The sequence below is a fragment of the Necator americanus genome, chromosome V (genome assembly GCF_031761385.1).
Source record: "Necator americanus strain Aroian chromosome V, whole genome shotgun sequence".
Lineage (NCBI taxonomy): Eukaryota > Metazoa > Nematoda > Chromadorea > Rhabditida > Ancylostomatidae > Necator > Necator americanus.
The window spans coordinates 30954101-30980656 of NC_087375.1; the positions used below are offsets into that span (position 1 = coordinate 30954101).

The following is a 26556-nucleotide window of genomic DNA, read 5'->3' on the forward strand; positions in this document are numbered from 1 at the left end:
CAGTCCGGATGCCACGGATGCTGTCACCTCAGTACGCATCATCCATCGCATATCCCACCCATTGCAGCAATAATAATACTAAAAGCATTAGCAGAGAGCTGCAGAAGAACACAACACAGGAAACATAAAATTTGTGGATCTGCAGTCTGGATCGCTTCCGACGTAAAACGACTGGTTTTCGAACGAAAAAACAACGTTTAAAGCTAACCAGAAAACTGTAAAACTTCAGCAAACTTCAGCGGAGAATCATAGAGCTGACATTAATTCCGTTCTTGTCATATAATTCCATGAAAGACAACCGCGCACACACACAGACACACTAATGCGAATCGCTACAATGGCGCGAAACTGGTACGCAGTGCGTTTCGAGTAATTATACCGTAATTGTCCTAAAATCAGGCCAGCCGGAATGAAATGTCAGAGGCGACGTCGAGTATCCACCACCTTCTTAACCTAGGACTAGGAATTTTCAAATTCCTAAACAACAGGGAGCTTCACCGAGACAAGCACCTCTTCTACGCATTAATAAGTATGCATATTGATCGCTTGGAAAATTTAAGCTACTATAGGCAAAACATGGATAGGAATTGAAACCAGTTACTATTCCAGAAGATTAAAATTTCACAGCAACCCAATCATTCAGTTAAGCCGTTTCTCAAGTTGTTTTCTGTAATTTTACGACAAACAAGTGGTGTTACTTGAAGAGAACCTAGTGCTGTGCTGAAATAACACGAGAACAATTGTTTTTCATGTATTTCTGCACCATTCGTACCGTATGGAGTACCGTTTGACCTTTAAAGAGGGTAATTCTCAAGGACAAATGATTAACGAGTGTCTAAGAGCATCTAAAAGCTAACAACAACACAATCTGTAAACCAGGCACCAGCTGTCCAGTTGAGATAAGCATGTGAACCAAATAGCAACTGTACTTTATCAATAAACAAGCTGTAAACCATCTTTGGAGCCGATCAATATCTATATAGATGACATGCACGAGACCAGTGATTTTTCTGCGAGCAAATAGGCAAATTTCACTTGGTCTATTTTAATTTTCTCTTATTAAATCGCTTCTGCAGGGTTTTCTGAACTCCTCCTGCTATATCCAAGCAAGTTAGCAAATCAATCGTAGTGCCATGATTCTTTTAACCTTTCATGGTTTCTCATCCCTACAATCGTGTTAATTATGCAATGACAACAAGCCCAGTTACCCTCTCATGGATAATAAATTAGATTTCCCCGAAATATTCTCAATATGGCGATGGAGCAATGTTCATACATATTGTCCAAGGCAGTAAGGCAAAACGAGGTTGGTCCTCGGACGAATCCTTCTCCTGACCAGGTGCGCTTGCACCAACGATGAACTTTGAATTCGGAGATGATGTCCACCTTGAACGCAGCGCAGATTTTGGCGTCGGCAGTTCTCGGGGCGTGACCTTTGCACATAGAACTCAAAGTAAACGATGGGTCGCAGATGCTTTCTGTCAATTGAAGGCTTGGATGCTTTACAGTGATAAGAGTTCACTAACAAATGTACCTCTCGAGGTAATGCCTTGAAAATTTTCCACCGTATCCTACTATGGAGCAGTTTTTTATTGGGTTATTTCATTCTATTATTATTTTATTATTTATTCTAAGAAGCTATTTTCGAAGAAATCTCGCTCAGGGCTTTTCCCTCAACTCAGTACAATTGCCTAGTACAAGGTTATTCGCTATGTTTGTTTCCTCGATCGGAGCCAGAAATGTGGGAAGAAAATTAGAATCAAGTGTCGTACAACATGTACATAGATCTTCATCCTGATTCTCATTTCCTGCATCATCCTCCCAATATTTTACCAGGATATTGATCAGGATTTCCTTGCCTGATGCCTAACAGCTAGCCTAATTTTCTTAATGAAACACATCAGAGCAAATTTTAAGCTCTTGCGCCACCGCATGACAATCACTCCTCCATTTAAACGCAATCAATTCCCGTCCGAACAAAACGATTCAAAATTGCCGCGCGATTTTCGCGCGGCAATATGTTCGGGAGGAAAAAAGGATGTGAACTAGCTACCGGTTTTACTGTTGCCATATGGCACTAGTAAATACAAGCGTGTGACTGTGGATTACGTCATACGGCGCTTCTAGCGATGTGACGAGGATCAAGAGGAGGAGGCGAGGGTTGTAGAAATTAGAGATCAGGTTTTAAACAAACTGTGGAGCAACTTCAAAAAATCTTCTGGCAACTGCATCCGCCTATACCGCAACACGTTCGTCAACATCGAATCGCTTTTCTGCGCCGGCAATAAAACACCGTATGGATACTGTCCATACGTCAACAATTATAGGCCCGGTAAAGGTCATAACAACTAACAAATGCCGTAAAAACATCCGTTGACCTAAACGCTATTGCCACTACAAATTGATGTTACCTGAAATCGATTGATTGCCTCCTCAATTCGACACTGAAGACACAGACTGTTCAGATAGAGATTGTGCCATCGTTTACGTATTGCGTCGAAGCCGAGTCTACGTTTTGCTAACACTTCAGCTGTACGGTCGTCGTGCTCTTCTCTGAAAAAAGCATAGGTTCACGATAAATTATAGTAGAAACTAAAACGAAGGACAAAAATTATAAATATTTCCCTAATTGGAAAGTTGTCGAATGCAAAAAAAAAATAATTTCTGGAAATGGCAACATGTTTTGATCGTGTAAGTGCAACAATTGAAAGAAAATCATTGAGAAAAAAATCAGTTAATTAACAACAAGAAGAATACTGATTCAGTTTACAGGAGGCCCGATTCGTCGTTCGAATCAATGTGAGGTTAGAACCACAAAAAAGCGGCAACTGGTCTTTTCCACTCTTTTTTTCCGCTCGAAGCACCATTAGTACATTGAATAAATCAACATACAAAAACACAAATTTGTACAATGGAATAACAATAAATAAACGCAACCAATCGAAGCCAAAATGCTCCTGGGAGAAATCCGAATAAGTTGTTTCAGGATTTCTCCTGTGCTAAGTGCTATTGTGCTGCTGCACAACTTTCAAAATTTCTTCTATCCAAGGTCAGATCGACGAGAAAAAGTCGTGATTAATGATCAAAATGTCGTTTTTGTACAGAAAATTGAACTATTAGTGAAGCGAACGACAGCGAAAGCAACTGCTGGGAAAATCTAAATCATCTATACAGTCCGAATTCAGGACAGGAGATTACAGTACAATTAATGTATGTCTACGATAAGGCAAAAGTAGCTAAAAAGGCTACAAACAGGGCTCTCAGCGGCAGAGTAACGATCCTAAGAAAGTAAGAAGTAGTAAGATCCTAGTAAGTAAAGTAAAGTATTGATCCTGGAATAAACAGAAGGTAGTAGAATTGCTTTAGCGTTCAATTAAAGTTGACGACAATTCTGAATTGTGAATCCACAGTTCAGTCATTCTAGCTAGTTTATGGCAGGATACAGTAACAAGATACAGTCTGAGCTGACATTTTTTAAAAGAGACATTCGAAAAAAAAACAGTGCGTCTATGACTGGGAAGAGGAATGAAGTCTTTTTTTTTTGAGAAAAAGTGCCCAGCTGAGCCGAAGATTTGATGAATGGCTAGAATACTGCAACTCGTAGAATAGAATAGCATGTGTGGGTTCTCGAGACGATTTTCCCCGCTATAAGATACTGTAACTCGTTTCAATCATTCTGTAGCGGTCAAGAAAAAAAAATCAATTACGAGACCGGTTACGTGCAGCTTGTACTATGGTAATGCCGTTATGGGTTAGTCAGCAAAACGCAGCAGCATCATGGGAAGAGGTTCGAATGGGTATAGAGCTGCCCCGGCCAAAAAAAAGCAATTGAAACCCAGCATGTTAAATGCGACAAACGACCGTAATCGCCGCCTTCTGGCTGCATTTCAATCCATTAATGCACTCGTATAACCACAGGAAATGACTGTCGAACTAGGAGGGAAAAAAGAACCGAGCTGACGAGCGTCTGCTGACCGGCTGCTGCTCGTCTGCCTTCTTCGGCTGTCCATGCACATAACTCGCCCGTCTTCGTGACAGATGTCATTCAGATGCCGACATCACAAAAAAAAGTCACGCTGGCTCCATACGCAGTATACAGTATACCCGCACAATACATGCACAGAAGGGTATCGCCGTTTATCGATTCGTTAATGGATTGAGGAGTACGTGTGGGAGTGACAGGGAAGGTTCTCGAAGATTTTACGAACTTGTTCTTATGTCTACAGGCGGCAACAACGTATAAAAAAGATCTCTAATTGCATATTTCGCAAAAAGTCACTCAGCAGCACTCAACCTCTTCCCAGCAAAGATACACATGTGTTGATGTCAATGGAACCAGAAGTTCCCCTAAGTGTGTAGGACTCGTTAGAGGCAGAGCGCCTTATAACCCCTCTGAAAGGAATGTTCCTCATTTAGGTTCATTCCAAAAAAGTACCCTTTTTTGTATAATTTTGAAATACCTACGGGATCCACGACCAGTGAAGCTGCGCTTTTTAAGAGCTACTTCACGAGTAGTGTTAGTAAACAAACAAATAAACAATTCTCTCCCAAACGATAAGTATATAAAACACACAAGAACTAAACTAAGCGGCGTTGGCGGCGTTCCCATAGTTGTCAAAGATCTAAGCAGTTACCGTGTGTCATTCAGTGGGAGAAGAGGGAGGGAGGAGGGGAGGGGATGGTGGGAGCAGGGGCGCGGGATGAAAAATATCTAACCCTAATAACTAACTTTAACTTTAACTGTATGCAATTTAACTGAACCACCTAAAAATGGCTCAGGCTCAGATCGTCCCATCGACATACAACACCGCCCCTAAGTCCAATCCTGATGAACCCTGGATCATTCACGCTGGAGTGAAACTCAACAATCGAATATATGAGCAATCAGTTTCTGTACTTCTTTCCACAGATTTTTTAATGAGGAAAAGTCGAGTCATAAATAACATTGGTTTATGATACGCAAGAAAAAGTCTACGGAGTTGTGGCGTACATATTCGAATAATAAGAAAATGAATAGTTATTCAACCTTTTCAGAAGCAAATAGACATAGATAAAGCGGCCGAATGAAATTTTTTCAAGAATACCGCACAGGAACATACGTATTTTTAAACGAGGAAGAGATCCACATATAAAATTACTATCTTTCGTGCAAAATAAGAAAGATATAGCAGTAGCATCAACAATAACTGCGAAAACAGACACAGGTGGACGTTGGAGAATCAGCCGATAACGGCGAGACTCACCTGAACTGCTGGTAGAGTCGATTGATCAGAGCTTGACCGTCGCTTTGAATTTCGAGCTGGAGGATCTGGAAACAATAAACGCTTGTAAATCGGTGAATTATCGTCGCCGCCGATCCCATATCGCGATCGGCGGGCGGCACTCGTAAATCTGCCAACAATGCGCTATCAGAAACCGTTTTGAATAACACATCGGTTGAATGTGAACGATTGAACCGCAGTGGCTGACATCAACGAAAATTCACAGCGCTTCTATCCACAAAATCCCATGATTCCACAATTTTGTAGGATTAGAAAAATCCTAGATTTTAGCGATCAACGACCTCTATGGGGAGCAAAAATATTGAGGTTTGAACAGCTTATTCGTAGCTTCGATATTGTAGTTCCACTTTGATTTCATTTATTCACAACCCATGTAAACATGAATCCGAATGTGCCGTTTCGAAAATTATATGCATACGGTGGGGGAAGCAGTTTTTTCAACAGGCGGATTAAATTCATACTTCAAAAAGAAGAAAAACCCCTTTTAAATAGAAAACATAACTAGAAATTCGTTCAGAACACGGTAATTGTTAAGTAAAAAAGTGGAAAAAAATTGATCTCCAACCATAACCATGGACTATTGATTAACTTACGTAATCCTTAGGAAATCTTTCATATTTTTTACCTTAGTATGTAATGAGTTAACAAGAGTCTCAGAATTATTTCAAGATATGGAATTGATCCAAGAAGTGCTTAATGACAAAAATATCTTCGTTTAAACATTTTGAATAAACGCATTTTTTTTAAACGTAAGTATTCTTCAAGGCAATGGAACTAGTTAATAGCTACACATTACGTTCAAGAAAAAAAAGAGGCGCTTCCACTTCTGGGATTCTTTCGACGAGTTTTGAGAAGGGTCGAGTTTACTTGATGATTGAATAGTTTAAAACACAAAATAACAAAAAAGAATCGAAGACAGGAATAAGTAATTGTGATTGAAAAGAATGAAAAACGACAGAAAGGAATGTCTCCGAACAAGCACGGAGCAACGGAAAGAAAAACCATCGCATTGAGTAAATAATGCCAATTACCCATACAGTATAAGACAGACTGGCGTATAGACATCTTTCTTAACCCCTATCTATGATCTCAGGATTAGGAAAGTCTTTAATCCATAACAGTCGGTCTAATTGAAAACAATCGTTAATAATTAAGTGGAGTTAAAATAGAATAAATATTGAAAATATCGAAAACAAGCTTAGAAATGACAAGGTCACGGTATAGAGAAGTTCAATAGAGAGCTACGAAAAATTTGAGTCTCAAAAAAATGGAGGAAAAATTTTAGGGAAACAGTGGAAGGGAAAATAGTGATGAGCAACATATAGGCATTCAAATGTCGGTGTTTTATGCTTTTGCGGCGTAATCGGTAATTTTCCACGCTTTTCTTACGTGTGATACGGGGCAACTTTTGCATCGAATACCTTGTTTCGTAAAAATCCTTAAGACAAGAGCATGTAGAAAGTTTTTTCGTCCATTAATTTTTGCATGCTCAAAAATCCACTCAAAAATTTAATTTATTTAATTCAAATTTTATTGTTATCAGTTAAATTAATTTATTTATCATTTTTATTTAAATTCGTTTAATTAAATGGATCTCGGGGATGAGAATCCTTAGATCGATATAAATCGCTGAATTTATCATAGGTGAGGTCACCAACGTTGATCTATTCACATATTGAGCACTCAGTCTGGATAATGACTGAATACGACACGTGCTCAACGCTAATTTTTAATTTTATCCTTGCTTCTTTGTCTCATTTAGTCTGTACTGGTTAAAATCTATAGAAGAATGGTAAAGTTTATGCTCAGAGAAATCTACGTTCTCGCCTGATGTCTCCGAAATGACTGAGACCTTGAAAATCGCCATCAAAATTAGCCAAATGCCGATGTAGCGGCATTGAAGGCCATGAGGAGTAGCGCGCGAGTTAACGCGCAAGCGGCTCGATCCAGCAAACACCCTCTGCGGAACAAGTTTTTTTAAGTGCTCGCCAAGGTAGTAAACGCAAATGTTCAACGGGTGTTTAGAGAACGAAAGACGCTCTGGAATGCGAATGCATCGACGCTTCTTAAAATTCCCGAACCATCAATCGAGATAAGAACTAAAGTACATGGTACGAGCTTTTAAATTGACTTCAAACCAAGAGTAATTTTTCAAGAGAAAACTTGTCCAAATACGCAAAAAAAATGTCTCTAACCCCTATGGAATAGTAAAAAAATAGCGCATCTCTAGTTTTACGCACTCATAAAAGAGTCACAGATCCCAGAAGAGTAATACACATCCTCTCAATCCCTCTGCTTTCAATTTGTTAAATAGAATAGGGGGAATGGAACACTCTGAAAAGAAAAGTTTCACGGTTGAAGGGGATCATAACGCTTTTGTTTTCTAAAGACAATTAAGCAATTGAGGTAAGACAAGCACATTTATCCGTAAGTGTCGGTGTCTCGTTTAGTGGATTTTACAAAAATACTGATATCCTATGCAACTGAAGAAAAATCCACATTTCAACACGTGACCCGTAACTGGATCACAGGTTCTCAGTGGCCAAAAATCTGTGATCCACTAATATAAATATGGTTAATAATATGTGGAGTGGAGCTCACACAAAGAGACAAACATTCTTTCAAGCCCCAACCCAGAAAATTCCAACATCATGATTGGACTAAAGCAATAATTAAATCATATCGGTCGTATAGGTTGAGGCGAAACGATCCACCTTTTTAATTTAGCTTTTATCTTTTTTAATTGTGACTTTTTAAGAGGGATTTTTAAGTGCAAAACATGATAAAAATGGTGAAAAGTGAATCCCGCACCACAATGGAAGCACATAAAACTGTTTAATGGATCTTCATGATTATTTTTAAACTATGGTCAGCATTTAACATATATCAAATTCACAAATTTTGCTAGATTTTGAGTAGATGTCACGGATAACATCAGATACTGGAGGAGGGGTCGGTGTAGCAGTAAGGTCTGCTCATCGAACATCTCTCGATCAGTATAAGGAAGAAATCCACGGAAACTACTGAGAAAAAGACAATCAGGAACTTTCCGGGGTTTATGACATTGGAATAGGATGGATTCCTCAATGTGGAATAGGACAATTACTCAACAGACGATAAAACGTGCCAAAGTATTATCGAGATGTCGCTAGGCTACAAGAGGTGTCCAAGAACTCGAATCAAAACGATTGCGGAATTTCCCAATACTTCAAAAAAAGTGAACCTTCGTCTTATAAAAGAAAAATGTACGGTGGGTGAGGGTGACCCTGTACCCTCAATCATTTACCAACATCATTTAAAATTACTATTTTTGAAACACAAATATGAAAAACTAAAATTGAATTGAAATGGAAATGCAATCATTCACGATCTGCTTGGGACCCATGGTATTCTCAGAAAAATCGTACTTCTGTACAAACGTTCTACAAAAGCAAATATTTTTGCTCAGAAAAATAGAGTGGTAATAATGAAATAGTACATACACCACGTACTACTAGAAGTTCTAAGGACAAATCGGAGGTCTGGACGGATGACGGGGTGATGGCCTTTTCCCGAGTCGTAAAAGATAGATTACCCATCCAGGGGGACTGGCAACAAGGCCAGTCGAGGCAGGCACTCAACGGGACGGATGACAGGAGAATTACAACCGCAATTAAAACCACATACCTCATGGGAGATATGCGGGCTTGATTTCAGTTCTATGCGATGGAACATGGAAGAAATCGTGCGAAATCTCACAAAAACCGAAAAGATTCCTAGTGTCGTGATTGGAAAATGTCTATGAATCGGCCTAAAAGCGCAGCAGCATCGAAGAGCGGAACCGCCGAAAGTGGAAATGGAGTCCACGGCGGTAGGAGCCGGTTCCATCCACCTTCCACCCGGCCGCTGCTTGTTCACCTCGTTCCTCTTTTTCCTCGTCCTCGCAAAACATTTCACTTCTACATCTGCAACAGTGTGTCCGGTTCGAGTTCGTCCGAAACAACCTAATATTTTCGGCAAACATGGCGTTGAAAGCAAGAGCTACGAGGCGACAAGATTTGCATAGACGGCAGCTATTCGGCAGGTCGAGTGTCTGGCGATGAGAAGATGAAGAGGCGGCTGTGTTTCAAAGGGCTGTGTTGAGGAGCACTAGACGACCTTCGGGAAACGTACACTGTTTACAGTTATATGTAAATTGGACGTAGCATCAGAACTTCTAATGCCTGCCCGTTTTCTAATCCTAATTACGTGTGTTTCTGCGCATGAAAAAATATAGAAACAGAACTAGGAAATAATCCTAATCTAAACACTAAGAACCGTTGTACGTTCATTTGATTTTAGGAGAGGAAGAAATAAACAACGAAGTCAAAGGGTGCTTTTTCACTCAATGTACTTATCCACAATTATGAGCGCGGTCGACTTTTAAACAAAAAGGCTCTGTAAACTCACAAACAAATCCGCTAACGTTCGCGACAAATTAATGAAATGCTCAAAAACACACGTAGACGTAACTTCACTTAATATTATCCCAACAAATTCCGCCATAAAAACAAGACTTAAGGAAGTTCTTCACTCGTCTATAGCCCCTTCAATTGTGGTGTTGTAATTACCTTCATAATAGTGTCAATTTCCTCTTCAAAATATAAGTTTTACTATTTCGAAGGGTGATAGTGAAGATAAGAAGGTAACAAAAAACATCTAAATATAGAAAATCCTACAGAGGACAACTTTATTGTACGAAGAATGTTAGATCCTGGTTCTATACCTAATCCAAATATTTAAAAAAAAACCTTAACAGAAGAACTCCCAAATTTCTTTTAAAAAAACATACTTGGTTTCAAGCAGGTATGAACTTCAATTAATTCTAAATCGTACGTAACTGCTTCTATTGGGAGTATTTTTCATATCCACCTTGCCTATGAGGAAAAAAATGGGGATTGAGGACTTGAATGAGTCAGTCGGACAGAGCGCTGGTCTTAATGCCCATATGCGGTTCCAGTTAGTACTGCTGCATCCAAAAAGAGCCGCAGGGACAGTCAACAACAGGAGGAACGTATATGGTTCTAGTTTAAGTGCTGTGCCGGTTAAGAAATAGGCCAGCCTGCTGGCGCAGTTGGTAAGAGGTTCTGCTGTGACCACAGGGTCGATCGAGGGAAAGCACTGATTTTGAAGGAACTTGGGCACAAACAAATGTTTGCGAAACGAATCGTGCAAAATAACAAGCTAAAAAATTCATTGAAAATTATCCTGACTATTATCTAAAATTATCAAATATCTAAAAGTATCTAATATTTTATTAGGTTCATTAGCCAGAAAATCATGAGCAAAATTCAAATAAAAGTTACATTTTAAGTAAAGAAAGAAGGTTGACGAAAGAGAAGTTCTTCACAAAAAATAATTTGGTCACTAAATAGATCGGTTTTTTTTTTACTTTCAAGAAACTCTTAAAACTAAACTCAACTCATAAAGCGCTAACTCCTAATGTAGAACCTGATAAATCGGTGAAGTTTTCTACTGTGAGGCTTATAATTCCTAGCTATTTCCTACTTTCCAAAAAAGCCGGACAAAACTTAGCGTATAAGTATGGATTTGAGTGTGTTTGAGTATTTCAGCATAACTTCGGCATAAGGACATGGTTTCACTCAAACTCATGTATCAATCACAACTATAAACGCTCAAACCACGATAGGCTTGCCGTAGCCGTACAAAAACGACACGGCGGTGGATTACGGGCAAAGATGCGCTGAGATAAAGATGTATTTGATTGATGTGTGTATACATATATACGTAGCGATGCGTACACACTCACGACAATCCTTTTGAATGGTTTAATGGAATGGACAACGCTCATTTCGACAACAATCACCGCCATCTATTCAACACAACGGTAGGTGGGTGATTCAGCACGTAACTCTCGCTCACAGCATTTGTACTCAGAAATTCGAAAGAAATTATTCGAAAAGGGAAAGTTCTTGTAATTTAAGCCATCATCGTTTTAAAATCTAAAAAATTCCGACCTACCCTGAAAGAATTAAGAAGAAAAATGTCCATATAACCTAGAAAATTTGCAAAAACCAAACATTACCTACTAAAGTTCTCAACTGGTGCTCTAAGCCAACCATTTCAACATAAAAAACTTTTTTTGCGAGAACATTTTTAAGAAAACTAAAAAGCACTTAGAAGTGCTTCCAGTAAGGGATAAATCAAGTGTATTGGTATGGAAAAGGAATCCACTCCTTTTCTCAATCAATAGTCGATACGCGATCAACATTAATTGTTCAAAAAAGAGGAACTTCCACGAATCTTTTGCCACCAAAATGCAGCGAAACAACTATGATCTTTGTAGATTTGGGTTCACTGTAGTGCACGACGTCTAGGAGTAATAAAAATTTTAAAAGAATATTTCTTACTCTTAGTATTTCAGGAAATCGTAATTTGCAAAAAGATTAGTCAAAATTGCAAATTGAAGAAATGTTCCGGACAAATTTCTGGGTGCAAAAAAAGGACGTAACAACCCTCCATAAGGAAAAATGCTATACGCGCTACAGGTTCTTGTCAGTCTAAACGCAGTGACTTCGAATTATAAATTTTCAGCTCCACATCTGGTGGCAAAAGAACAATGAATTTCGAATAAATTAAAAAGAATTGTAGAAGGCAATAGAGGAAATAAGGGAAAATAATCGAAAAGGAAAGGAAAACTAAGAATTGCTTCCCCAACATCCGAACAAAACTCTGAGCTTGTGTCGGTCAACGTTCAAACTCATGTAGTATGCGTCGTGAAAGATCGTTGAACCGAATGAATAGAGTTTTCAGGGTCGTCTGACAAATGTGGTTTAGTAGCCCGTGTTTTTCAGGAACTGATTCATCGACACCCTTGAACGGCCAATGTTGAGTACCTCAACGTCTCAAGGACAGCAACCCCTAACCATCAAGAGTAGTAAATAATGACAGAGAAAGAAACGTGAAGGGAGAGGAGAGGAGAGGAATTAGAAAAAGAAAACTCAAAGGGAAAAAAGTTCCTCATATGACCTCTAGAGATGAGTCTCGCCTAGAAGACTTGCGATCGGCAAAAATATGACACTTGGCATTGAATCGGCCAGTCAGCCGCCGTCTGGGCAGCATCCATCAAGGTGTTAATTAGGGTCGAGACTCAAATATGAGTCTTAACCGTGCACGCACATGCAACCGACGACCTACGACCTCAGGAAATGCAGCCACCTGTCACGGGCGGCAGCAGGTATTAGGTGCGCGTGAATTGGCCTCGTGCCAGGTAGTATTTCTGCGCACTCACTGCAAAGAAATTCTGCTATAAGCGCTAAACGGACTTACGAAGCGAAAACTACTAATATATTTGTTTTCTAGGAATATTTTCCTCATTTACAGCCATCTTATCTCGTCCTCTACGCTATTTCCGTCAGATTTCACCCAAAACTTGAAGATTTTCAGTAAAATTCACAACCTATTCTCGAAATAGAAGTTCCGCCTTAATAGATCAACATTTATCTACAAAACTCCCTGTTCTTCTGGATTCTCATCCCTGCTAACGCAAGAAAATTATTCGTATCAACGTGAAGTTGTCTATAATACGGTGAAAGTAGCCAGAACTTGCACCGGCCTGAGTTTTTTTTTAAGGTTAGCTTAGTAACACCCACTAATTTCAGTATTTTGAGGATTCACAACCGCTTTAATCGATGAACCTCCACAGAAAAGAGCAGAAGTACTAGCGAATAAAATTTCCGCTTTATTCCGATAGAAAGAGAAAAAAGACAGGAGAGCTTCCCTTCGAAACGTTTCTTTCTCTCCCTATCCGTTTTTTTTGGCTACCGTAGGTATTTCCACGCATACAGTAGAATAGAACTACCGTAGCAGTAAAAAAAAACAGAAATGGCACAAAAGGAGAAAAATGTGGCTGGTAGGACGACATCTACATGCAACAGACTTTGCTTTCGGGCAGAAAATGTCTTTTCCATCCGTTTTAAAAGGAAAAAAAAACAGATAGATGTATGAAATTTTCGAGACGCTTTGTCAGCTATTGTATAAAAAAACAGTAAATTCTTTTGCCTTCAACTTCACCATTATAGCGAGCATTAAATGAAAATAAATGATGAAATATTTGGTTCCAAAAAATCAGAAAACTGTAGGGATTATAAAATGGATATCCAGAAGAATAAAGGAAGAATCATCGATCTTACAAGTCCCATGCTATCTTAGTCCTATGCTTTCCCTCTAATTCTTTGGACAGCTTCTTTTTAGAGCGCTGAGATCAAAAGATAAAAAAAAAACTATCTCCCGTGGAGATAATTTCTGACTGTTGTATTTAGAGTCTTTTAAACTGAATGCACTACGCGATTGACGTCGTTGAATTTTTCCGAGTCCAGTATACTTTGCAATAGCTAATGAATAATATTTCAGTGAGGTAAAAGGTAAACCGGACTCAGAAATCAGCTATTGGAAATCAATTTATGGAAAACTGTACAAAAATTTACACATTCTCCATAAATATTTTCGAGAAAGACTGTGAACAGAGGACCGCTTCTCCGAAGGTCAACGAGAATATGAACAGCGAAGGGGAATCGTCATCTTCCCTTGCAGCGTCGTACGGAAAAACGTCGACCTCAATTCACAAAACACACCATAATCACCAGTTTCGCGAAATTGCTGTGTGAACTGAGTAGTTAGATCTACAGATATCATTTCTCGTTTAATCCCCGTAGATTGTGGATTTTTGGAGCAAAAATACGAAGAAAAGCAGGTAAAAGAAGGTGAAGTTTTTTAGAAATAAGAAAAAATAAATGTTTCTATAAAACACCACAAAAAATCGCAGTTTTGACTATCTTTCATATTTTATATGCTGATTTTTTCGTATTTTAGAAATGGTACCCGGAAGTTGTGGAGACAAAGTCCATACAACAAAAAATGTGCTTTTTTTTTCGAAGTATAAAATTATAATAGAGCTGAAGAATCATATTAACTCTTTCACTTACTCTACTCCGCTCAGAGGGAATCCAAAAATTAAAAAAAATCTTTAAAAATAGCAATAAAAAGCAGCATCATAACGGGTAGTAATATGTACTTGTGCCCTAGGTTTAACTAGAAATATTCGCAACAGGACTAGCCTAAAATAACCACGAGTAAAACAGCAGCTTTCATCTTAGATGCAAAGTCATAAGCAGATCCTCACTTATAACTGCTACCAAGCTCGAAAAACTTGTACTACCACTTTCATCCTAGACCAGTTACTAACCTATTCGTCATTTTCCTACGGGAAAAAAACTAGAATAGTCTTGCTTTCACTGAGACAATTGCATGCGATTGGACTATTTGTCCTAGTGATTCTGGATTAAACTCGAATGTTGAGCTCTGGACGAAGAAACAATTTTTAAACGAGCCGTATTATTTCTCAGCAGTTTCTTCTGTGTACTTTTTTCGTCTTTTCGAGAAGCGCTGGCATATAGAGAAATGTACCTGTTGATCTGACAGCAGCTTTGTCAGTCCAACGCCTTCCTTCAGGCGCTGCTCCAGCTCCAGTAGTCGCTTCTCCTGCGAATGGATCCAACCGCGTAGCTCGGATGACGGTTGCGAACGTGAACCTGAACGAATGGATGTAACTTCTCTGATAACCTTGATTTTGCACTCAAACCGCCTTCTTCTGAGCCGATCTGGAATTTGTACGTTGAACCCATAAAAGTACTATCCTTCGACATGAGTAAACATTCTTTACGAGGAGAAAAAAGTGTTTTAGAAATTTTCACTAAAAAAAACTACCGATAGAATTCCGTTCTGCTAACTTATAAGGGAGCGCAAAATGGAATTCCGTTTCTTGACGTCTTTTCAATTAGTCAGAACGCTAATTTCTTTCTCGATGCATGTAAACGGAATTTAGGTCAACGGTAAACCTAATCTTCCCCAGTGCCCAGTCATCCTTTAAAACTTCCTTTTTTTCTTTAACGGTTGAATTTTTTGACCTTATTGATGAGGATATTAGTGACGGAAAGTACTTAAAGGCAGCATACCACGAATCTGACGTGGTGAGGGAATCTGCGGAGGAAGCTAGAGATGGGGTCCTAGATTGCGGGATCAGGGGTGGTTCCGCTCACTCCTCCCTAATCGTCCTTAATAAAACTGCGTGGGAACCGCTTTAGTTCCTACGAGGGACGTTAGAACGCTCCACTATGTACACGTTCTGGGCCGCTGCAACTGGTATCATCGTGAAAAACGGTGTCTTTCACGTCGTTTTTTTCACTACGATTAGGAAGAGATGAGCGGACCCACTCCTGATCCCTCAATCCACAACCCTACCTCTACCTTATCCAGTGGTTTTCCTCAATACGTCAGTTTCGTGGTATGCTGCCTTTAAGTAGTTGAGTATGGAACTAATTGCTCTTCTAAGAATTCCCCTCCTAATGTTTCTGTCTGCGCTTAGGCCCGAACCAGGCTTTGTTTAGAAGGGAATCGGACTCGTGGAATGAAACATGGCAGGATCAAGTCCTATAGGGTCATCGTCGGAATTTTCCATTGAGGACAACATTTAAAAGAATTTTTTTTGCACAGTGCTTCAGGAGCCATTAAAAAAAAAGACACTGTTAAAAAAACAGTCCAAAGTCACGCAGTCACGCCGACTATGTAGGGATTAATTAGTTGAATCAACTAATTAGTTGAACACTAACACTTCAGAAAATAGTTGAATTCTGTAAATATGTAGGTTTCATTGTTAGTTCACATCACGAAGCACTTTGTCCAGCGTTGTTTCACCGTTTGCTAGAGAGTTTTCTATAGAATAAAGGAAAAAACCGCAGAAAAGACCGCTCACTGCAAGTATCCGAATCAGATGTGCATCGCCGCAATCGCAGTTGTTCCATCGCAGAATTGATTGTATTTATGCGAAGTGCGACCTATAACATGAGAATTTTCTTCCATGAAGCAGAAAATTGTTCATCTGTGATACCACAGTCTTACTATGTATATAATTTCATTGGACTTCAAATTCAAAAACATCCGAATAGTTTCAGACACGGATTCATGCAAAAAATTTAATAAATCACAGGAAACTTTAACCACAGATGAATCGCTTCCCCAGTGTTCATTCTCTCACATGTTCCGACTACGCACTCGCTCTTTTATAATAATAGAAGAATACCATTTGCAAAATCATATCTTTATTTTTCTTAACGTTTTAATAATTTTTCCTTCTCAGTTTACCGCAATAAAATAAATATTTCGACATTCTTGGCGAATAATAGCGATTTTGGAAGCGAACCACTCTGTCCTTCGAGAAATTACTTTACGTATTTAAATCAAAAGTCTTTAGTACTGAATTGAAAAGTGATGTCCAGCTTGTATTCTTGTGAAAGAGATTTTTAGTTTAAATTATTGTGAATTTTGGTGACCGTGAACGAGGTCGATTCTTGCAAACGTTCTTAATCCTATCCACTTTCAAACAGATAGTTGTACACATTCACAATATCCTAAGTTTAGGTTTTTGAATCGTCATTCGAGTGGATGGCTGGATAACTTAAGTCGAAAGTTGATGATCTCAACAAAAAAATCTTCCCAACAAAGATACTGATAAAAAAAAGAACTACTATTGCGAAAAAAAAACAGTCAGTTCGCTGGATAGTGGATGGATTTCGTGTAACTAATCTCTTTCATAAGAGTTAATTTCAACACTTTCAGCATTTCGCACCCTACATTCGTCGACCTAAGCCCCAAAACGAGGCTGTCAACAACGTCTCAGGGTGCCTTTAGGGTCCCACTGGGCATTTCTTTTTTCGAAGAGCTTTTATTTTGACTCGCAATCTTCGAATGGGTTTTATTTTACCACAAAATCAGTTCAAAAAGGACAACTTGTACTTCCATAAAAAATCATTATTTACAAAGTTCCTCATGAAGAACGGTAAAGAGGGTCCCAGCGGATTTTCCGCGAATGCCTCCGAGACATTACGTGTCTAGTGGATATCCCTGGGGATTCGTAAATACCTCTACGAGGTCGCGCTCCAGTCCTTCATGGAAACGCAGACAACCGCATAGATACTCTTCTAACCATAGAGACGCAAAGAACTACACAGTTGTAAGAAAATATGTAAAAAAAATGAAAATTTTCATATACGAAATTTGAAGGTCTTAGATGCACATTTCTCGCATGTTTCACGTAAGGATTTCTTTTGCTTCTGGTACGGTTACAAATTTGACACCACCTCACATCACAAAATTCCAGTGGATGTGCCTGATTCTACAAAACAAAAAAAAAATGAAAATAATTTAGTAGCCCGAGGATTATATCCTAGCCGGTAAAGCAACGTATGATTAGCTGTAGGTGAGTAGAGTCAGCTACTTAGGTAGCAAAAAAGGTGAATCTTTTTAGGTTACGCACAATCGCTAATTGCTCCGCCCAAGCATGTTCGGACTATGCTCGAAAACCTGCCGGGACCCTCTTTACACGCACTCGTTAATTATTTAGCAAAGTTGTCCCATGTTGTTTCTTTTCCTTTAATGGTTCATGGTCATCTTATTTTGTGCACGTAACTCGATATTTTTATCCAAACAAATACAGACCTAAACATAGATCCTTTACTTTGTTTCAATATTGCAAATTTCGGGAACAGGTGAATTATGCGGTTCAGTCTACACTAAAAAGTTATGTTAATTAGTAAAAATGGTTGTCAAAATATTTGGAGAATTTTATGTCCTAGTTAGATGGAAATTCAAAAGCTTGTGGATCCTTTTAACTAAAAGTATATCCGTTTTGAACGCCATTAACTGAGCACAAACTCATATGGACAGAAAAGATATCGAATGCTCTGCCTCTAATTGAAAAGCCATAAACAGTCCAGAGCAAAAGATGTTGGAAATGTTCGCATTTGGGGCTGAATCTCAAGAGAAAGAGCTACTTTATTGACTTTGATGGAAGTACAAATTTTATTCCCTTTTATTTACTAACTATGATTTAGAAATAAAAGCTCTTGGAAGGAAATGCCCAGTAGCACACTAAGGGAACCCTGAGACGCTGTTGAAAGCCTCGTACTGGGACCTGAATCAGCGAATTTCACATTTTCAGATACTGAAAATGTCAAAATTAACCCGAATATGGAACGAAATTCCAGGAAACTCAATTTAAGATATTGTGGATGTTATTCCTCTGTTACCATATAAGAGCGCGTGCGTAGTCGAAATTGTCCCGAAGAAGTTTCCAAGTCATAAAACCTTAGACCGTTTATTTTCTCTTCAATCCTAAGATCGGAATTACGTGAAGCGGCGTCAGACAGAGATCGTGAGATCAGCTGTGGTTGCTGACCTCGTCTTTACATAACATCAGTCAATTTTATCCATTCACCATTCACAGGGAACTAACCGTGGTTTCTGTTTCCGGTCGTTTGGCGACAAGTAATCGTCCTGCCGCCGCTACAGAATTCGCCATCTCATCCAGGTGTTGACATGAGAGTGCCTGAAACAATCATCTAACTCCACAGCAGAAAACACAGAAATACTTTGTTGTAGGTCCCAAATGGTGAGATCGCCTTCGAACTCCAACAGTCCAATCAGGAAAAAATAGACCAAATTAAAATTTTTAGGAATTGGAGAACATAACGAGCAACTTAAAAAATCTCTGAGGGTTAACAACTGCGAAGAGAATTGAACTAGAGTAGTCAAAAACTGGGTAGATTTAACGATGTTCTTCTAGTATGACTTATTTACCTCTAAAATCCCTTTACGTGCCTTATTTTCTGAATGAGCAACAACTCATGTGAATAGAGCATGTGCACGAAAGAATAGCGAGGATAACAGGTCATTCTGATTACAAGGTGCCTACAAATGGTTCTCACCGTTACTTTTTACCGACAATTAGATCCAAAAGCAAAGTTAAAAATTCTTTGATTGCCAAAGACGTTCATACGTATAGATCACACTCCACTTCAACTTTTTGGAGTCTGGAGGAAGCGAAATCATCGAAACGTCACCAACGAATAAATATCTTAACAACCTTAGTGTGCGGCTCAAACCAGAAGAATACGTACTAAAAAGTTTAGTTTCTTCCAAAACATAAACCAAGCATTAAGTCATAAGGAGGTCACCGGTAAAGCATTCTAAAGAATTTTTCAGCTTATCCATTAGGTTGCACTGGCATTTAAGTCAATAAATCCTGCACACGTGATTAATTACCTGTACCTCTCACGGAATTATCATTACAGTAAGAATGTAAATACTGATTGAGTGCACGACAAGGACAGTCATTAAAACAGGTGTGGAGAACTTGCGGGAAACGACAGAGCCTTTCCAGGAACGAACAGAATAAAGTGGTTATAGTCAGTCGGCAGCCGACATATGAAATCCGCCGAAGTACGTCGGATTACCATAAAAGCATCAATTTCGAGTTCATAGAAGCGTTTCGCACGCAATCTGGATGATGGGATCATCATCCAGATAGCATCGGCCTGACGAGATTAAGACAATGCGCCGCGCTCCCGCCTCGTTCCGATTCCCGCCAGCTCATCGCTCGGCTTGGCAGCCTGAGCAATGCGCGAGCGTTTAATTAATCCTGGGACGAGATCCTGGCAAACAATCTGATGGGGTCACACGTGATTGGATTACCCAATTAGCATAAGCATTCATCCACGGACTTTCTTAGGGCCACATGTTGAACTACGATATAGAACAGGGAGAAAAATTACAGAAGGATCCAAGATGGAGGAAAAGAAGAAAACTGGTAGATGAGGTATGAGAAAAAAAAGACATTGAAGCAAATTTTCGGTGAAGAGGTCCGTGGGAGAAGCCCGAAATGTAAAGTTTAATCCATCTGAACATACTGATCTGAACATACATTCTCAGAATGTGCAAATGGGTACTGCGATGATTTTTTGCGGATAAACAATTTATATAGCAAAATTTACGGTCTGTATTTGGTATTAGAGTGAAAATCTCAGAAAAGTCCGATCGCACGAAATGAGACTGAGAAAGTAACATTATAGCTACTTGTTTGTGCGGAATACGATCCAAAAATACAGAATACATGACATCAAGCACCTGCGTAGTGGTTTTCCCTTTAGCTCTACAATCCGTATTTGTTCTTCGCCATGGCTAGAATATTCTACCGTAGGAATACAGTCAAGCTTTAAATTTTCTTATATTACTGTTCTCATCGCTTTCGGCACAACACCTTCCAATTCTTTCACGAACCTCTCATCCATAACCGGATTATATGGAACAACCCAGTCGTAACACATATTCAACTACTAGTCTTATCTGTTGTTAAAATAACCGCACTGATAAAAATGTTGGTCAGAGAAGGGTTTTAGTTAAAGGCATCACCCCACGAATCTGAGGTGATACGGATTTCAAGTGGAGTATTCGTATACGGGATCGTAGATTATGGAGAGGTGGGTGATTCCGTCCATTTCTTCTTCATTGCCGTAAAAAACGGCCCGGAAGATGCGGCGCGTGCACAAGGCTGGCGCGCTCCAGTCGAACTCCTTGTAGAAAATAGCGCGCCGGAACGCCCGAAGCCGTATCGCGCGGGCCGTTTTTTACGGCAATTGGAAAGAAATGGACAGGATCACCCCTCTCTTCATAATCTACGATCCCGTACACGAATACTACACCTGAAATCTGTACCACCTCAGATTCGTGGGGTTATGTCTTTAATCAATATATACACTTCGTAGATATAAATGTGTACTTTGCTGTATTTTGTTTTTGTCTTCTGAAATACTGCTTTCCAGAGGGATAATGTTGTCATGCCAAGCGCAGGACATCGGCTATCTTTCGTGACCGTACAGAATTACCTAAAGACGACGCCAGGGCTCAACTTCTGATACGAACGTACTGCTACCGCCAACAATATCTCGAACGGTACTACTCAGGTCATCAATGTTGAGTTGCAGTACCAGTGGCGGGGTTGTGTTCAGTAAAAAACAATGTACTTCTTAATTACGCTCTTTACGAATGTGTTCAGCATTCAATAGTCAGAAAATGACAGATGAAAGGGCTAGTAACAACTAATCACAAGCAAGAGCCGTCGCTGAGTCAAGAACCTCAAATTAAGATGTAATTCATTCTGGAAATGAGCGGTATTCTTAGATATCAGCAAAGACTAAACTCGTAGAAACTGAGGCCTCTTCGTATTGAGTTTTAATTCTTCTCGAACGGTTTCACATATATGAAGACAATCAAGAGAACAAGCCTGGACACTTTAGCAGTCTCGGAAATGAAAAGAAGAACCGAGAGCATAGCATACGGATAAAGTTACCGGATGAGTACTCCATTAGGCTAATTTCGCCTGCTTTAAACGGATGGAAGACATTTCGCCTTAGGGAATATATTTGGGAATTATCATTACACCAAGAATTCGCTCTTGAAATAGTTGTACAATCAAAACACGGACAAAAAAATCGAATTTCATAGCTTCTACTCAAATCAACTACTTTTAGATGTTCTCATAACTCTCAAAGGGTTAAATCTGCAACGGCTAAAGCTCCTATAAAACTAATCTCTCCCGTTTCCGAAAAAAAAACGGGAGAGATATCAGTTTTATAGGAGGTCAAAATTCTACACCAGTGTTGATTGAAAGCTAAAAGGCAAGCTACATTTTCTTTTTTCCCTTTTTTTTTGTATTTCACGACAAACTCTCCATAAATCTTTGCTGCAAATTTGTAACAAAGGAGTAAAAAATAAAGTGACACACAATTGACTGTTCCAATTCAATCATTTGAATGACTTCAATCAATCAAATGATTAAAGGAATGGTGAAAAAAGTGGTGAAGAATTTGTAACGACTGGGATAAGTACCGTACACCACACATATCATAACAATAGAGCACCGTAATTATAATTAATAATTTCAAGCACTTTGATACATGTTCCAATATTTCTCCAATTTAATTTAAGTACTCCAATACATTTTTCAATAAGCCTAACTCCATATTCAAAAAACAGAAGGTTACATTTGTATAAATAAATTCAGGTACGAGTAAGAACAACATGAAAACAAGCGCCAATTTCCCAAAACACTAACGCACATTTCCCGTTCCTTATCTCAGGAAAATGAACGATGAGGCAACAACGATCGTGACTACGTAAGAAAACTTCTACAGCAAAAAAAAAGCGCCCCTCTGGACTCATATCCACAAACATTTCTTTCTTTCTGAAGTGAAAAAAAGAACAAACTATTGGACCCGTCAAAACGGTGGAGAGGTGAGAACTCAGAACTATAATCACCTGGGTAATTACATGCATCTACATCGCTTTCACAATTTCAAAGCAAAAAAAAATTGTAATCCAGAAATTAATAACGACTTTAGGGTTATCATTAGAAAAACAATATTTACTACTGGTAAGCGTTATTCAACGCATCAGCAACAGGAATTTCCAGCCTAGTGTACGTCCTAATTTCAGCTGGCAAAATCACAACGCATCACCAGAATTAATGGATAGATATCTCTCAACGGGCTCATTCACCAGTCCATCCTATATAGACCACCAAGCACCACAAAGCTAGTGGCGTTGTTACAATAGGCAATAAATAAACGGACCTATAGCATCGGAAACACATGCCGTCACCGAGATTATGCACTGGCGGTCGCATCTACGAACAAACAAATTTCCAAAATTTCTACGGACCTTACATAACACCTTGTGACACACAATTCGAGGCAAAATGACAAAACTGTAGCTCTTCTTTTTGTAAAATGAGCATATTCTACAAAAAGAAGAGCTACCTGCCGTAAAAGTTGACTAATGTGATGTTGGGGAGGCATTTTACTCTTTAAAATCGGATCAGGATCGGACCAATTCGAGAGCGACAACGAGCGCAGAAGCGAACTATGTACGCTCGAGGAAACAGTACAATCATCTAACTACTGTACCGCTCCACGCTCCGCTGCTTCAAGTTCATCATCACACAGAACGCTGACTTTCTAGCAACCTTCTGATCAGTCCATGAAAAGGATGACTTCAGAAGGTTATCGTGCTCCAAATTTACATTGGAAAAAGATTCGCAGAAATTTTTGACTCTGCCCTGATTCTATGGATTCATGCAACCGTGTCATCGCAAAAAAAAACCTACCCAACGCTCAACGAACCTAAAAGAACTGCCCATTGCAATACACTAACGACCCAATTGCGCATTGTAATACACATTTGATATGGTCTATTAATCGGATGAGTGAAAAAAAGATATATGTTTACGTTATACTCAAAAAATGCATACATAGCATTCGAAATTTAGAGCAATTGTTGAAAAGAAACACAAATTGATGACGTAGAAAGGGATCATGGTTCGTGTCAGTTTTTTTAGCTCAAATCTACGCCAGACTTTAATTAAATAAAGTTATCATTTCGAAAAAAAAAAAGAAACGAGCAAAATCTGTGCGCCTACTCGGCACAATTTTAATTATGTGGTCTGCATCAAGCATAAAATACTGTCCGATGCGCGTGCCGGAGCTCACATCGTCGTGCCGCTATGATGCGTTTATCATTACACAACTGAAGGTCAACTCAGCTCCTCGAGAATTCTTGATGACTCAGGGAGAAAGGCGATGAGAGAAAGCCGTACCTGACTGTCTAAGAACAAATTGGCTGAGGCGATAATATATGAAACAGGGCTGTGAGCAGATTCTTCACTCAAAAAAAATTGGATAATTGGATAAAAGAGTGGATAAACTACAATTTAAATTTTGCCAGATTTCAGTGCAAAATTTTAGAGCTGTGTCAGAGTTGTGCGGCTGAAGGGAGGAACCGTCGTAGTTCGTAAAAGGTGCATGAAAATAAAGCCGAAATTCTAAGAAGTACCGAAAATTCCCCCCCACAAAAGAAATCAAAAATTTGGAAAAACTTGAGATTTATCTTACTTTATTTACAAATCATAACTGAGTCTGAGTTGGAAAAATTCCTTAAAAAATCTATTTTAACCAGAATTTCAACTCGAAAACAAAGAATTAGGATGCAGAGAGCTCATATTCGTAGAAAGAGAACACAATAACGCACAATATCCTTCCGTTATCCTATATTTGCATAACCTCCCATGTCAATTTACGTTTTTGAGCGCATTTCTTGATAATCTGGATTAGAATTGAATTGGATACCGGACGTTATGGACGTATTTAACCAGGACATCATCTTATAGACCAAAAATTGAAAATTCAGATGTACACCTCAGATCATCACTGCTTCTTTTTTGTCGCGTCTAACACATGTGTAACATAGGAAAAATATGGCAAAAGTAGTCCTTAGAGTGAGAAGAGTTACTGTAGAGAAGACAAGCGGGGGATTCGCATGTCTAAGCGGAGCTGTCGCAAAACATCTGGCAGAAAAAGCCATTATTCTCTCTTAAATCTGCAGTACGTGGAGAAGAACGATGAATCGAGTCGTCTCTAAGAAGTCGTTTCCGTTGCTTAAGTGCTGAGAAACGTGAAAAAAAGAAGAAATGACCTTATCCACCATAAAAACCGAGAAACTATCGTTCATAATTCAAAAGGCCATCGTCGATGCCGTGAACGGCTGGAAAAACTCACAGTTTACAGCCACTAACCTTAGGAGTAAACAACTCAGCCACGAGCTGCTGTTGCACAAAGGACAACGACTCTAAGCTCATTAATCAGACTATCCAATAACGAACGATACACCATCCACGGAAGAGTCTAAGGTCGTTGTCGTGGCAGAGAACAACGAACGACGGCGCATCTGTTCGTGAACGGCAACAAATGGAAGCAATCCGAAGTTTCACAACAACACCGTGTCCAAAAAGTACCGTAAGCAATTTTTCTTCGTTGAAATTTTCCAGATATTCTACATATGTACATGGACGAGGTCCGTTTGGAACCTCTCACTACTAGGTCGAAAATTATATTCATCAAAAATTATGCCCCTTTACGAAAATTATGTCGAGAAATACCAGTCGCAAAGGGATAAAACTGCGCCTTTGCAAAAGCGCTTAGAACAGAGAAGAAAGAAGAGGAAAGAAGCTCATTTCTATACGAATAACTTCTTCGTTGGGATTTTTCTCTCAGTTACAGCCATCTGTAGCTGTTTTTCCCTATTTCATTATTACTAGAAATAACTACGTCAACATCAACAACCACTGGTAGTAAAATCTACGGAAAAAGCGCAAAAATCACAGAACAGCGATTTTAATTGCGATCAAGTCCAATAAATCGTGACGCGTTCGCTTAGATCTCTTAAAATTTTGCGCCTTTTCAAACACTATTTACCTAAACGGGTACAACGACTAAAGAACGCTGAGCCAACTGAGGAGAGAACAGAGATTTGAGCACTTAAAAATATCAGGATCAGACAAATATGTCAAGCTCAGTACTTGACAATATCGAATCAGAATTTTTATTCGATGCCTTTGGAAACTAGGATATCGAGGTATGCGTGCTGAAAATGAAATGAGCTACGATTTTTTTAGAGCCATAGCCGGGCAGAATTTAACGCCTATTTCAATATTAAACGCATCATCTATCATTAAACTCTTCTGGAACCACTTCGATATTAATGCCAATCCCATTTTAGAGGGAAAATGGTTTTTTCCATGCCTAAAACAAATGATCTGCACGAAAAAAAAGCGATGGAAAAGCTTGGCGACGGTAAGTGCCTAGACTTTTCGCACTAGTACATCCAGCTTTTATTTCACGGATGAAGAAAATTTAAGACATTAGCTATGATAAATTTATTCAAAAAAGCCCTGAAAATAAATAAAGGATGGTAGGAAAGATCTCCTCGCTTTCACTTGAACAATCACAAATCTCCCCACTTCATTAGCCTCGACTGACCGGTTGGCTGCAAGTTAAACACCGTCCGCTGGAAGGTGACAGCTTTTTTCAACCTCCGATTAGACGAACTTTTCATCAATATCCCCATTGTCGGATGCAACCAGCCTTTTAATCGTGACGCGATCAACGGCGCTCGCAAAAACCACCATTAACCCCACCAAGAGACTTTTAAGAAAGTGCAAAGCAAAGAAAGTAGAGCAGCAAAGAAACCGTTAAACAAAAGAAACTCCGTGAAAATCAACTCTGATCCACGCACGGCGGATCGTCAGCAATGCCTTGAAAAACAACGATAGCGAGTTTTTGCATCCACAAACTTCAAGCTGTCACAACAAGCGCGGCAGTGCGCAGAAACACTCGCAACAATCGCCGCGATTAACGCGATATGATGCGATTTGAAGCGGCATATCCGAAACCAACAGATGCGGCTGGCCACCGACAGGAAGAAGGTCATCAGGCAGAAAACAGATTCTCTAAACCAACAAAGTTTTAAAAAAAAAACGTTGAAAAGTCCTTCCATCCATAGACCTAGCTTC

General features: G+C 39.2%; 1 protein-coding gene across 1 annotated transcript in view; it reads right to left on the reverse strand.

Annotated features, from left to right (window-relative positions):
- The window catches only part of RB195_015737 (uncharacterized protein), a gene marked incomplete at both ends in the record, with an annotated part of 66333 nt that overhangs the window by 29225 nt on the left and 10552 nt on the right, over nucleotides 1-26556 (reverse strand). Inside the window, 5 exons of the mRNA XM_064206594.1 lie at nucleotides 2412-2553; nucleotides 5244-5308; nucleotides 14727-14851; nucleotides 16072-16153; nucleotides 18610-18702. Coding sequence (XP_064062475.1) covers nucleotides 2412-2553; nucleotides 5244-5308; nucleotides 14727-14851; nucleotides 16072-16153; nucleotides 18610-18702 — 507 coding nt within the window. The remainder of the gene's footprint in view (nucleotides 1-2411; nucleotides 2554-5243; nucleotides 5309-14726; nucleotides 14852-16071; nucleotides 16154-18609; nucleotides 18703-26556) is intronic.